Source organism: Diadema antillarum, unplaced genomic scaffold (genome assembly GCF_040938485.1).
Source record: "Diadema antillarum isolate AM-2024a unplaced genomic scaffold, OU_Dant_1.0 seq00000744_RagTag, whole genome shotgun sequence".
In the NCBI taxonomy this organism is placed as follows: domain Eukaryota; kingdom Metazoa; phylum Echinodermata; class Echinoidea; order Diadematoida; family Diadematidae; genus Diadema; species Diadema antillarum.
The window spans coordinates 707956-724246 of NW_027271641.1; the positions used below are offsets into that span (position 1 = coordinate 707956).

The following is a 16291-nucleotide window of genomic DNA, read 5'->3' on the forward strand; positions in this document are numbered from 1 at the left end:
CTTTATTAAAACACTGTCTGCAGAATCTTTCCCCAAAGTCAACCCTGCATATAGAATGAAGTTGAACACAAGCTTTCAATGCTTTAAAAGTTACTTTCAAGACTCAACCTGGGCCCTGTTGCATAAAAAGATGAAATCAAACCTGAGTCTCAAAACCAAACTTACACATTAAAGCCATATAATTAATAGCCAATCAGAAATGAGTATTCTGAAACTTATGCTTGATTTTCTCACTTAATGGTAGGCCTACACTGTAAATTTGATATCAACTTTTATACATCAGGGCAGGGGAAGATTAATCAGAATGGTCCTTCATACGACTCTCACATTATACAATGTACGTGTAGATGTTCTCACATCGAAACACTGCATGGCCATGCCGCCAATATGACCACACAAAAAAATGTGACCCGCTACAACAAAATGATCCTAAAGTCGGGCGAGGTCGATTATTTGAAAATTGCATGACATAATTCCCTAATCTTTCTGCTTTAAATTTATATATAACAATAATTATAAAAATAATCGGCTGCAGAGATATCGATGTTTAAAAGAGAGCATGTCGAGACGTCTGGGAAATCACTGTTTCGAGAAAAGCGCCCTGAAAGTTTTCCTTTCGACGCAATCGCGATCAAGGGACACGCAAGTCAGTTTTCAGCTCCTGACAATAGAAGGTAAGCCCTAGCAGCCCCCGAAAAGTTCATTCCAGCACAGCGTCAGCGGTCTCCTCATTGACCAATCAGTGACCAGGATGTGAGAAGCGGCTGAGCATAGAGCACCGCCTGCACGCACCAGTCAACTGGGCAGTGTGCGAGCTTCACGCTTCGGTAGCAGCAAGCAGCAAACTGACCAATGAGATCACTCAGGTCAGTGTTAGGGGCGGAGCCTATCTGTGGCGATCAATCCAAATTTTCAAACCAGTTTCTGCTTCGCTGAAACGCCAAAAAACATGGCTCAGAAAAACGCTATTATTTGGTCTTTCCTTTCATCATTTTGCGTCAAAATTTCCACAAATGATAGAAGACATGTCAGACTCCAATAATATGTCAAAATCAGAAAATCGTAAGTTTTGACCAATTTTAATGCTCTGACTTCAGACTCGATTTTCACGGCTTCGACCGTGCGCGACTTTAGGACCTTTTCGTTGTAGCGGGTCACAAATACTCAACATGTATGAGAACCCCCTTTGTTCACGTGTGAATAGAAAGCTATCAGTTTTGTCCTCGGATATCTCATCATCAAATCATTGTGTGGCTAGCTATGGCCTATTCACTTGATAATATACTATCAAAATTCGAGCTCATGTTACACACCATAATTACACTGTACTGTATCATCTGCAATTGTTTAGCCAAGTTTCTATCCTTATTGTACTGGGCATTGTTGACCAGTCTGCTGGTACATCATGAAATGCAATGAAGCCTTGATTTTCTCGTTGATAATCACACACTATCCCATTAGCCACACAATGGAATTTAAGATGCTCCAGTGTCACCATGTGCAAGCATACTGGGTACTATGATACTGTAAAACCATATAAGCTTTTGTGAATTGGAGCCGATGGCATTTTTCGCGCCATGAAACTTTAGTGAAATTTTGCCAACCCGGCATTCAATGCATTTGTGTGGACAAAAACTGTCATGTGCAACTAACTCTCGCAAATCTTTGCCCCTCGCAAAACATGTGAAAGTTTCATGTACATGATTATGGAAATTTTTGGTTAAACAGTACCCCAATGCCCTATGCTGCAATTTAGAGAATCTGTTTCCTGTCGAGTGCAAGTAGCATCTCAACACAATTGTAAAGTTTTTCAGGTAAAATTTCTTTGTGTCCCCCAATACAAAAGATGGCTGACGCTTTGAAAAAACAAGTCATTTTATAGGTGGACTTTTATTGTATAAATCCATGTACATCTACAATCTACACTGAGTCAATCTTTAACCAGTTACACCCATGACACTTCAGCCTAACTTGTCAAGCTTTATTTTTTCATCATCCTTTGGCTTTAGCAATACATGCAAATTTGACAAACAACTTTGAAAAAGTTAGCAAGCCCACTCAGGTATAGCCTGGTGCCTATTCAAAGTCAAACAGGAAGGCTATGGTGCCACAATACGGATTAGGGGGGATTAGGTAATCTCTATTCATTGACAGCTTGTTTCTAGACAACTGTGACAATAGATGAAACAAGCACAACATGGTACAGCATGTGTGCCAATCAGTGAACATAACACTGTAAGGGCCAAATATGGTACTGGACATGATGCTTTACGACACACTGAGTTGCTTGTCTTGTATTCCGTACTTGTCGTCGGCTATCTAGCGGTAAATGCTATGGACATCAATCAGTTTACTCTGTATCATGTTTGCAAATTATGCATAACATTTTGTCCATCTGTCATTAAGCTGTAATCAATTACTTCACTTGCCTCACTAATGGCAATCATCTTCTGCTTGTACCCCCCCCCCCCCCCCCCCCCCGGCTTCTATGAATTGTAACCGTTTTAACAATCCCCACTTGATGCTATGGAGATTACTAATTGAGTAGTACCTATCACAAACCCAATAGGCCTATTCATAGGCATCCCATAATAAGGCGTCAGGGAATTAAGTCACTGGAGTTCTGCTGGCATTCAGTCCGAGGTACTTAAATGAAACAAAAGGCACGTTATCTTTCGATTGGCAGGAAGACTAACGGAAATCTGGCTATTGTTTGCGGAACGGGCAAGAACAAAGTCATTACCGATTTACTGGGGACAGGTTCTTGAGCGTTCCACGGAAAGATCATGCGCTACTGTTCGCAAATCCGCTATAGAAATTGTGACTCCTCTAGAACGCGCTTTTGAACGATCTACAGTGTACACACAATAAGAGAATGCTCTTGCGTTCCAGTGCTTGCGTACCTTGAAATTGCAAATGGAAAATGAACTCCCCATCATATTTGAGCTTTTACAAATCAGTTTGGAAAATCTAAACTGTAAAACCTAATAATTCTTGTGTATGGAGTCACAAAAAAAAACCCCACCCTAATATTTGCAATCTGTATTATGATGCAAAAATGAGTCCATCTTGAGTTTTAACATCCTTGCAGTACCCGGTAAGTTATCGCACAGCATACATGGGTACATTGACTTGTGTATAAATACTTGATCAACTTGTTTATCCAATGTCCCAACTCGCTACAATGTCATCATTTGGGAATGCACAGTTTAGACATTTAAAGAGCTTATCTTGTAGCCAATCGAATGTTTTGGAGATGTATGAACAGTGAGTGGTGAATGAGGTCAAGTTTTGTACCGTAATCCAATACCAACGAGACTTGTGGTTTGTATGAATGGAACTCATATCATGACAGATCAAGTTACCCTCTCTCAGTACCTATATATATTGGACATCACACTTACCACAAACGGCTGATGTTCATTATTATGAAGGTTTGTTATAATCTGAAAATGACAACTAATTTTTGTTATTCCAAAGGTTTGTTATTCTGAAACATAAAAAATTCCCCACACCTACAAAAGTAGATGTTCGTAAATCTGAATATGAAATAAGGTTCATTATTTCAAAGGTTCATTAATTAAAAAATGAAAAATATGGTTCATTATTCCTAAGATTCGTTAATCTGAAAATGAAATAAGGTTTGTTATTCCAAAGGTTCGTTAATCTCATAATGAAATAAGGTTAACAAATAAACAAAACAACAGATGGTGCATATCAATGAACCTTTAGAATTACAAACCCCTTTTCATTTTTTGATCAATGAACCTTCGGAATGACAAACCTATTCCTCTATGGAATAGTGAACCTCATTTCATTTTTGGAATAACTAATCCTACTCCACTTCCAGATTACGAAAACTTTGGAGTAACAAACGTGAAACCTTATTTCATTTTTGGATTAATGAACCTTCAGAATAGCGAGTCTTATTTCATCTTCAGCAGGGAATAATTTTCCTGGTGTCGCATCGCAATTTGATATGCATTTTTACACCACTACTACACAAACTAACTTGTGTGTAGCAGTTTTCTTCCATAGAAGTGTACATGATACCATTTGAAACGTATCCGGGCAATTACTCCCAGAGGGCAATTACTCCCAGCTAAATACTGGTTAGTGGTAAGGTTAGAGTAAAGATTAGGGTTAGGGTTACAATAGGTTTAGGGTTAGGAGTTTGGGTTAGGGTTAGGACTAAGTTCAGGATTACAATTAGGATTAGGGCCAGGGGAAGGGTCCCGGGTAATTGCCCAGGGGTAATTGCCCTAGACCCCATTTGAAATGTTGTTCATTAGCTGAAATTGCTACTCAAATTTGAGTTGGAAAAAAAATTTCCTGTTCAGAATATTTTAAACAAACCTTCTGAATAGCAACCCTTATTTTATCTTTACATGAACAAACTGTAACCAAGCAATGCCAACCAGACTAATGCCAATCATTGGCTCAAAATTGTACAGCCTGTCCAACATTTTTCTCACCAGTATCCGTTCCTCCTGCTCTGTACCACGGACATTCATCATGACCATCTTGATCGGTCCATGCTCGTATGACTTGCCCACCGCCTGCTTCACGCTCTCTGTGAATGGAAGAAGAAATGAAGGGATATTGGCTGAACTTGAGGGGAAAACGCAAGGCACAAAAAACTTATTACTTCCGCCAAGGGAGGAGGTTTATGTTTTCGTTGGTTTTGTTTGTCCGTGTGCAAAATAACTCAAAATGTTGTTAATGGATTTTGATGAAACTTACAGAGAAGGTTGGGAATGACACAAGTAACAGATGATTAAATTTTGTAGTGATCTGTGAATTTTGATGGATTTTATGAAGGATTTTCGATATTTTGGCACTTATAGTAAATGAACTTGGGAGTTCAAGCTGCACGTATTTGAGGTTTGCATGCATGCGCGCACTAAAGTGCGTGCTCTTGTTTCTGCTGGGGGGCTAGGGCGAGGCACATGCACAGGTGAAAGTTGATGACGTATCTAAAGGCTTCTATATTGGGAAAGTGGGCTATTTTCAGCATGCATGTATTTAGTGGATATCATTTATCTCAATGAAAGAACGAGATCAGTGGTGGAAAAACCTCCTTGGCAGAGGTCTGCGCTCTCAGAGTGCTTTTCTGATTCATGATGAATTCACTTTAGTACGAAATGATAACATGCGAACATTTTGCATGATTCTATAAGAAAGATACACGTTGGTGTATTCTTGTCCGAAAATCAATAAAGCAAGTGCTGTTTTCGAAAAATTGGTCCAGCTTGGATATATACACCTACTCCAGAATCCCCATAAATTCTTCACAGCTTTATCCCTGATCTCATTAGTTACGTTCGGACGACAAGCCTTAACCTCGAGGTTAAGCTCGTAGTTAGGAACCGTGTAGATGCACTTGTAGTTAGCTAACCTCAAGGTTAGCTCGATGTTAAGAGCCACAAGAAATCTTATAGTTAGCGCTCTAACCATGAGCCGCGGGGGGTCCCCACTCATAGTTAAGCACCTGTGTGGACACAAAAATCAACGAACTCAAAGGGGCAGGAGTTTAACCTCGAGATTAAGCTTCGTCGTGTGGACGTGCGTCGAAGTTAGGGGGCAAGAGCCTAAACTCGAGGTTAGGGCTTGTCGTCTGAACGTAACTTATGTCAGTACACAAACAGATGAAGAATTTCGGCTGCAGTTGATCGTTACCGACGAGCATATGCTTCCATGCACATACACCGTACATGTACACTGTATCTGATGTGCTACATGTATTTGTGTTTTTTGAATGTAACCCGGCGGGCAGCAAACGAAGATTGTTTCAATGTCTCCCTACGCTTCTGACTCTTTAAAAAATGTTTCATAGTCCACATTAGGTATAAAAAAGTGCAAAATATTGGGAAAACATGTCCTCAATAATTATAAATATGTTCGCCACAGACAAGGTTATCTCCATGTGAATGACAGTCAGTTATCTGAGCGGATCACAAGTATAGCTAGAGAATAAATTAACTCACATGTTGGACACTCATATGAAAAAATGTAACCTTCATATCTCACACTGCGATAGCCTCTTTGGGCACACCATTAGAGGAAGTCAATTACTCTCAGCATGTGGGGGGAAAAGAAACAGAAATCTATCAACATTTACAGTAAGTATAGAAATAACTGAGTAGTACTATTCAGACATCAAAGTCACATGGCCTTGTCACATGACCAAATCACATGACCTTGATGATTATCTTTAAGGTCCCTGACTCAAGCCGACCGTATATGTCATGTTAAAGAAAAAGTCATAGCCCTTGTCATTTTTGTTTTTCATCTTTGACTAGTTTTTCACCAGTGTACTACCACAGTGCTTCACTCTTCAAAAGCAAGAGGTACACCCTATGGGCCTTATAAGCCACAGTCAAACCTGTCTTAGTGGCCACCTGCCATATACCAATAAGTCCACTAAAAAAATCCCTGAGAGAAAAGCCATGTTAAAAACCCTATCTATAGCAGCACCTGTCTATAATAGCCACCTTCTTTTCTCCCTTGGGTGGCCACTATAGACAGGCTTGACTGTAAATAATAGTCTAATCATGCATTGTGAGATACTAAACACAATTCTGAAATCAAGTGGCATCATAACCTTGACTATTTCCACAACAGCACAAACGAGAGCTCAATGACAAATTGCAATGAGAATTGTCCTGGCAGAGTCTAAAAAAATAAATGTGTCTCATTTCCTGCTTTGGTCATGCAAATAAACTATACATACGTATGTGGACAAATTCTAAACTACAAACAACACTATTGGATGGAAATGAAAGTCACATCATGTGACTTATATTTCTTTCTTAGTGGACAAGACTTGAACGGGAAATTCAAGGCCAAATTCATCTTCAAACTTACAAGGAGGAACTTTGCAATCACTTTTATGTATACTGCACAACCAGAAATTTTTGTGCGCATGAAACCTCTGCAAATTCTGTGAGTCCAGATTCGTGAAAGCATAAATGCACATGAAAGTCGCAATTCGCAAAAGTTTCACGCCACAAAAAAGGCTGTCGGCTTCAACTTGTGACTGTTTCTGATTGTACAGTAGTTTATTTCGTAGTACGTACAGTCTGTAGTATTTCTATTTATGTGAATCTCAAGAGTTGAGTGATATTCAGGAAATTAAAAATGCATGAAATCATCACCACGTGTATACACAAATGTGCTGTTTATTGTGGTCAATGGTACACATGTGGGAAAGTACCAACTGTTTCCCTGAAAAATGGGATTTGGATACTTAATTTGTAATCTCTTATGATTCTTGGTCATGAATTCAATAACTTGTGTGAAATTGTCTTTATAGGCCAAGACAAAAAAAAAAAAAAGATTAATTTCTTGTCCCCACCCAATTTTTTTTTTTTTTTTTTTTTTGCTGTCACATCAAGATTTTTTTTTGAATGATAAAAAGACATAATTTCAATTGAGTTTTCACTGTTTACAGTCTTTGAACCTTGCATTGAGGCAAAAAAAGGAATAATGCCCTCATCCTCCTGGTTTTTTTTTCAAAAAGTTAGGATGAGAAACTAATAGTTTTTTCACTTGGCTTTTATACAAGCCTTAATTTGCAAAGTATCATACTCACAAAATATGTTTATAATGTGTACAGCATAGTATCTATATCATACAATGCGAAAAATTCAGAGTTTTAATTAAAGATGACAAATCCTTGCAAAGAACAACAAACAAGCAAAGGGGTTTATAAATTTGATACCTCCAGTATCCTGTACAATGTACAGGGAGGCTTGGAAACAATGGAATCTTGTCATTAAAGGATGAGTTCACCATAATATATATGATCTGGATTGAGTGCATGCAGCAATATTAGTTGAACACATCAATGAAAATTTCAGGAAAATAAGACAATCCATTCAAAAGTTTCATTCAAAAGTTTCAGTGCTGCCATCGCTGGATGAGAAGACTACTAAAATTTGTGATGTTACATGTGTAGAAAGATATACATGTATACAGCAAATAAAAAGAGAGAAAAAAAAAAGTACTGGTACACATTCCTTTGCCTTGTTACTGATGTACATGTAAGGGGTAATACTCATTCCCTTGCCTTCTGAAAGAAGCAAGCCAAGTGCTCTTTTATCATGCGAGAAAAGTGAAGTAGAGTGTGTTTTTTTTAACATAAATATTTTCTTTATCTACAAATAATTGCCAACCAGAGAGAGAAAACAAGAACTTAAATCTTCTCCAAAATGTGTTGCTACTTTAGGGATTAATTATAATGTTGGAATCAAGATGTATATTCTGCAACACAAACAACCATATATGAACAACAAAGGGGTCAAATGAAGGAGAACTTTATGCTTCCATGGTTATGAAACACCAACAATGAATGACAGAAAATATATGATTAACAGGCACTGTGCCACACCCCAGATAGAAATGGGGATTTAAGGGACTTTTTTTTTTGACAAGATAATTTGATAATCATCTTTATCACTTAACCCATTGAGGATGGACTGATTTTGCTACAACACGCATTTCCCATAGACCCCTACCCAAGCATACTCGCGACTCGTCCTCAACGGGTTAAATCATCACAGTTATAACGGATACCATCATTATTATTTGTCATCATTACCATAACCACTATCGTTATTACCACCAGTACCATAATCACCACTAATTCATCATTATTAATGGAAGCCAAAGCAACAGTGGCCGTTGCCTATCGTGCATAATAAACAATTTCACACACACTTCGAAGATGTGAAGACATCGAAACTACTCTCTGTCACACACACAAGTGCAGGCATGCCTGTCTCGTAAAATTTTCCAGCACGTGGTGCGCTGTAAATTTGACGGCTCGAAATTGTTTGTAGGTCGATCCCGAGCACTTCTGTAGTTGTTTTATACTGGCTGCTTTCCAACAATTATGATGATGAAAACAAACTGAAACTGTAATACGAGTGGGAATGTAGCAGTTTCTGAAAGGATTGTGTTCATGTCTCAAAAAAGAACACACTGATTTTTCTTTTCTTGGCAGACAGTTAACCTCATTGAAATCACTCTGATAATCATATTGATAATAATAATCTATCGTGAAGTGTCACATTTAAAGCATTTCAGCCTCGTCAAGAATTTCATTGTGTTATACAGACTTCTAGTGATACACACACAGTATACATGCACATCACTTAATACTTATCAACCACTCTGCCCCCCCCCCCCCCAAAAAAAAAAAAGAGCAATAAATACAAAAATCTGTCAACCAAAGGGGGAAAAAAAACACAGAAAAACCTCCAAAACATATTTCAAAATCTGAAGCCTCTTTTAAACTACCAGGGCCTGTACATTCCGTACATGATTTCAGGTATACAATACTGCACACCTGCCATACGTACTCTGTATGTACAATGTGCCAGCGTATACTTGTATGTAGGCCTACCTTGATATTAGAAGGAACTTGGGAAGGGTGTAACAAATCATTAACTTTGTTCAATTCAATCAGCCTCAATCTTTATCTGGCAGGGGAAACTTCCTTGTTGACAGAGCAATGCCGATAGTCTGAGATTGCAGAGGCCTGCTGCACCACATTACATTGTACTACATCACATAGTATGGGACAACCTGATAATAATGCCACGATAGTAGACTGGACTCTACTTCAGATGAATAAACAATGCTTTCATGGGCACCCACTGGATTTCGTTGACATTCTAGCAATCTCCATGGTCAAACATGCCTCAAGACTTTGGTGGTTTGTGTGTTGTTGTTGTTGTTGGTTTTTTTTTAATGGGGGGGGGGGGGTTGTTTGTTGTTGTTGTTGCTGCTGCTGCAAAGACTGCCTGAACTTTAAAGAAAACCTGTTTGTGATTCAAACCTTATTTGCTGTCATGCTTCAGTGAAGCACAATAGAAGCAGGCCCACACGAAAGTTAAACAGTTGTACTAAACTTTATGCTAGCCACAGTAAATCTCACAGAATGTACAGAGAGCAGTGAAACATTAAAGGAATGGTACAGTATTGGTGGAGATGGAAATTGGGCTTTTATCTTTTTGCGAGATACCAAGAAAACACTTATGAAATAGTACAGAGCATACCATTTTAAGAGGAAATTTTCAAAGTTTATTTGATGAAAATCGGGTTTGAAATGACTGAAACATCCAAAAACAAAGCAAAACAAAACGATCATAATAAAAGGTGGGTCCCACACTTTATTAGAATCGCTCTGTTTTGGACATCTCAGCCATTTCAAAATCAATTTTCATCAAATAAACATTGAATTCCTCATGGAATTACATGCTCTTATTTCATAAGAGGTTTCTCATTATCTCAACAACAAAAAAAAATGTAAGAAACCTGAAATTAGGTCTCAACCAAAACTATATGATCCCTTTAAGCAAAAATAGCACCACCTTATTTTACTCAACATTCAAACTTGTGTCTACAAATTTCTAATTCAGCTTGACACACACCCAAAATCTATTAAGTTCAGATGCAATGTGCATAGCCCAGCATGCCTCATTGCTGCCCACATTGGAAATGTTCCAGTACATGATGTAAATTGCTGTAGAGTTTATTATTGCATAGTTTATTGATCATTTCTGCTTTTCATCATTAATTTGGGACTGTGTGTGGGTAGCGAGTACAACCACATAGAGTCTGTGGCTTTTCTAATTGTTTGTGAGGGTCATGGTATAGGGTCAAGGTAAATCATCCTACATGAGTACATAATATCCAGACACTATCTGAATACCAGGAAATTCCATTTCATGCCCATTCCATTATTAGTTTGCAGGGTGATCAAAACATAAGAGTACCGGTAATATAAAAAAAAAAAAAAATCCAACTATCCAGCTATTTCCAATAAAGGCATTTGTATGTATCATGTGATATATACAATTCCTTCATTGAAAAGAGCATGAATAACTCTGATAACTTTGATTATTCAAAAAAAAAAGACTGCTTGTTACACTGAAAAAGCTGACATTTTTATTGCAATAAGTGCCCACATACACACCATTTTTTTTTTCTCCAAGCTCAACATTTTACATTCTAGCCTGCCTCAGTTTATATGTATGTGTGCCTACATGCAGGTTTCTTGTAATGGCTTTTTGTTTTGTTTCCTTTTTCACCCCTTGGATGAAGTGTGTTTGCCCAGCAGTGATGGCAGACCAGTAAAAGGGGAAATACCCTTTGAACATCAGAATAGATTTACAAACCAACAATCTTATCAACTGTTTCTCCCAAAAGTGGATGGATGGTTCAAAGTTCCACTCACAAAACAATTAGGTGTGATACACTGTACTTCTCTCTTTGCTCATACAGCATGTGTGCTGTACACTGGCAAGCAGCCTGACTGTCTACATGCATGGGGCATAATGATTTATTAAAAACATCTAGAAATTTGTGTTTTATGCAGAGCAACTCAGATCAAGGATAAGGTTTTTGATTCAGGAAATGATACCAAACAACCACACACAGTTGACATTTATTCATAAGGTCATAGTGCTGAAAAACAAAACATCAGCTACCCAACCATGCATTGGGCAACCAGGTATTTTTTTATAAACATGACAGAACTAGAAATGTCGCTTTGGCGACTGGTATGCCTCCGCCATAATGCATGATTTTCCCAATAGGTGGTAGATAGTACATGTGGACAATGTGTGATTACATGTGGACAATGTGTGGTTACTTTGCATTTAATAGCAATTTTTATGAAACCCGAAATTCGTGCAATATGTATTGTGTACGTTCCATTTTACCGATATAAGATATCGAGAAGTAGTATAAGATTTTTAGGTCCAAAATTGTGGAACAGTTTAAACATTGATTTAAAACAAAGTCCATCTCTTGCATCATTCAGAAGAAAATATAAGTTACAGCTTATTTCAAATTATTGTATAAATGTGTAGTCCTATCTGGCTTAGTGCTACATAATGTCCTGTTTTGTAGACTGTTTTTGTTTTGTAATTTGTGTCTTATTTTGTCCTCTGTAAGTGCATTTAGTATTTGTAATTGTTTTATGTGCTTGTTGTTAATTATTCTGTAATGCTTGTATTGATAACTGTTGATTATGATATCATTATTTAATGACTCTCTTTTTTAACATTTTGTCTATGGGGTTCGGCCTCGAAAGGTCAATGGCCTATTGCTGTTCCCCTCCACACTCGCCACATATCCTGAGTCACAAACTTTGATTTTTATACATGTGCATTATTTTGTTTATGAATGTTTTTTCTGTGTGTACATTTTGTTATGCTCACATGAAATCACATTGATTTCATTTTTCTTTTTATGAGATTTGGAAAATAAACTTGAACTTGAACTTGAACATTTTCACAAAATCGGCAAAATATTGAAATGACAAGTTTGTCACAAATGTGTTGAATGTTCACCTTCCTTGACCTAGGTTTAATTGGATGAATAGGAGAGCATGCATCTAGGGATTTAAGGACTTCAACTTGACTTTGACCCATTCATACATTTAGGCACTGAGTAATTTTCAAGGTACAGGTGTGGAGAAAAAGTGGAATTTCTGAATTGAATAGTAAATTGTTACCATTTTCATCTAGCCCTTGACCCTAAAATTCATAAGATAATCACTTTCAGGTAGAACATGCATAATATGTACTAAGTTTCAAGATAACTTGAGCCACTTCCGAGATATGGAGGAAAAAGTTAGTTCAGCACTTTCACTTGATCTTTGACCTTTTGACCTTTGAGGCAAAAAAAGAAGAAAAAAAAAAACTTTCCAGAGAATTTCTATTAGGTTACACATGCATACACCACATGTAAAAAAAAAAATAACCCTGCTGGCATTGCATAAATATGAGAATTATAGTAAAATTTTGAAGTGTTGCACTTGACCTTTGACCCCATGAACTCTACATTCTCTAGATAATCACTTCCAGTCAGTACATGTATATACTATGTTCCATGAAGATACCTTGAACAATTTTCCAAGGTACGGAGAAAAAAAAAAGAAGTTTTAATATTTTTACTTGACCTTTTGACCTCTGACCTTTGACCTCATGACCCAAACTTTCACCAGAGAATCTTAATTGGGTAATACATGTGTACACTAAGTTTCAAGAAAATATCTTCAGGCATTCAATAGATATGGTGGAAATAGTGAAATTTTATGTATTTGACCTTGACCTTTTGACCTTTGACCTTGAGCATGTGCACCCAAAAGTTGATAGGCACATCTTCACCCCCTAATACACATACATGCCAAGTTTCATTAGGATACCTCAACAGGTTTTGATAGTTACCTTGTCCACAAAATTCATTACGGACGGACGGAAGGACGGACGGACGGACAACCCGAAAACATAATGCCTCCGGCACCACTTCGTGGTGGAGGCATAACAAAAATAGTGCACCCACAGTGTGTATGTCATCCCCACCCCATGTTAGATAAAGACAAACAGATATATCTCAAGTACAAATCATGAACAATAATATTTTTTATGTTTGAAATATCTATAATGATAGGAATTGCTCGAATGCTAACTTCCTTTCCATATTCTTTGCAATTTACTATACAAGGTAGATCATAATGACACTTATGAAAATGCTACTATGTCATGAATATTCCTCCCTACCAGAAATTACTATACAATAAAGACATAAAAAAGTTATTCTGAGATATGTTACATGTACAAAATATAGTTGCAGGTGTTTTTGTGTACCATTTTGTGTATTTCAAATCATCACTGTTCATCAACTGCACATTTCTTTGTATAGTGTGTAAAAATCACAGCATACATCACTTTGCTCTTCTGTACCTTGAAGGCCCAGGTTTATGATCAGTGTTAAAAAAAAAAAAGGATTCCCACTGCAACATACAGTGTACAGCTGTACGTGTAATCACAACCAGACCGAACAAAGACATGATACATGTACTATCATGTACAAAGTAACAAAGGAAGCACAAATGGGTCACAATCATTCTTCAGTTTTGAAAGGACCCCTGGCTAAATTCATTGTAATGCCTGATCATACCACTTTGAAGTCTGAAAACAAATAAACAAACAAACAAACCTACAACATCTGAAAATGAAACAGCACAAAGAACCCATCATCAAAATTGGGGTATGACATGGAATGATAATCTGAGATTTGACGGAACCATGGCTAAATCCAGTATTGATCATTCTATATACCGGTACATATATGCTGAAGTTACCCAATAAAGCCGTATTGAAAGCCTGTTCAAAAACCCTGCTTTTTTTCCTTGAGATGTTAATACAGAGTTTGGTGACTGATATGTACATGTGAGGAGGGCAATGTAAACATAATTTCCATCACTAATAGCAGCTTGGCTTTTCTGCCTGCTTGCTTAGCTTGCCCTCCGACCATATACAAGAATCTTTTTGGATACAAGACATCTGTAAAGGAAGCATATTTTCACAATTTTCACATACACCGCATATCCCATTCGTCTAGTAAAAAAAAGTGGACAGAATATCAACTATTTCCCTTTTTCTCCTCGATTAATTTCACATATATTTGATGCATTGTGAATGCATTTCACTGCAAATGATATTAGATTTTAAATGTCAGATTTCAAGAGATTATATATACATATAACTGCATAGTATGAGTGTGTCTGTGATATACTCAATTTTCAAGACAACACTTGTTTGCAGATCAAATTCTCTCCACGATTCCATGCACTGTACCAAAACATCATATAACATGCATTTAATTTCTTCCATTTTTTTTTTCACAAAGCACCAAGACGTATGCATTGAAGGTTCCCAAGATGCTAACTGCAATTAAACCAATGCGTGCTCAGCCTTTTCAACACCTGCCAATATCATTAGGGCCAAGTCCCCCATGTTATTGCCTGTGTACGCTACTCTGTGTCCACATAACCACTATCAGATACAAGTAACATATATGGCACGCAGGCTGCTATATATGGGCCCTACATATTTTACATCAATAAAGAGGTAAGCCTCATTTATGGGATGAAGTTTGATGGCGTTCTCAGACCTAAGACTTTCCAAAAATGAAGACACCATACCACTATGCATGGGGCAAGAGCATTAACTCAATCAAGAGAGGTCAACCGGAATGTAATAAATGTCATTTAAAAAAGATTTTTCAATTGCTTCCCACTGTCATTATTAGTGGGATATCTCACATTGCTCTATTCTTCTCCATCTTACCTTGTAAGCAGAAAGAGCTTTCAAAACTTGATCAAGTGATGGATGTAAAAACATATACAAGTATTTACATATTAAGTTGACATTCTAGTTTTTATGTCCTTTAGGTGTAGCACATGACATCATTATGGTTTGATTGATGAAATGTGGTAGTCTACCTTGCAGACATCTTTGTTTTCTTTTATTCAATGGAACCACTAGTGCTAGTAGTGGTTGTACAGAAAAAAGAAGAAGAAGAATGAATTAAACCAAACAATGAGTAAATAAATGAATGAATTGCTTTGAATTACTGCATGGGAGTGAGTGTATTCTGCCTTCATGTGAACCGGCAATCATTACCCCTTCTGTGCATTATAGTCAAAATGGAATCATTAATTGATCAAGCAGTCTTAGTTGATATTTGACTACGTTTGGGACCACATGAAAGGTATGAAATCCAAAACAATGGTAGTAACTTTGCAAGTGAACAACTTACCAAATTTAGCTGCTGTGTGTGCTGTGTGTATTCCCTAGATGCTGTTGTGGGCCTTGAAGTGTGCAAACATCCACTTCCACTTTATAATGTTATCTATTACCCTTTAGACACTTGGAAGGCCTCAATATAAGTTTATCAATGTTAAATGTAAGTGGATACCATGTCAAATGACACTCGTAATATTTGGTGGGCATAGGTTTATTTCTTCAGCTCAGAGGAAAAAAAAATGATAGTTTATAAAAAGGATTATTTTGTGCATAGTCCCATCTATGCATATCTGTGGGGTGGACTGCTTTGGTTCCAACTTGAAGATGTCAGTGTGAAGATGAGCCTGTGTTAATAGGGGATAATGTGAAGGCTCTGCGAGGATAAAATCATCTTAATGATGTAATTTGGCATTGGACCTGTCATTATGAACTTCCTGAAGGCTTTCACACTATGCCATCAATTATCATTTGGAACCTGAAACTGCAATGCATGGTACATTACGACAGTGTAGTTTCCATCCTCCAATGTGTAGGATGTGTGTAAAGCTTATTTTAACGATGAGCTGAGAACTGATTTGTCTTGTTGCTGGTCCACTTCTCTGGTGGACTGAGCTGTGAAGCTTACAGAGTTTGGGCAACTTAAAGGTATAATTTACCATTTGCAGATGAAATAAAAACCCAGC

The 16291-nt window shown here is 37.4% G+C and overlaps 1 protein-coding gene across 1 annotated transcript in view; it reads right to left on the reverse strand.

Annotated features, from left to right (window-relative positions):
- Positions 1–16291, reverse strand: part of LOC139738472 (uncharacterized) — a 161618-nt gene that overhangs the window by 120267 nt on the left and 25060 nt on the right. The window contains exon 2 of the mRNA XM_071649099.1: positions 4476–4573. Within this exon, the coding sequence (XP_071505200.1) occupies positions 4476–4573 (98 nt within the window). The remainder of the gene's footprint in view (positions 1–4475; positions 4574–16291) is intronic.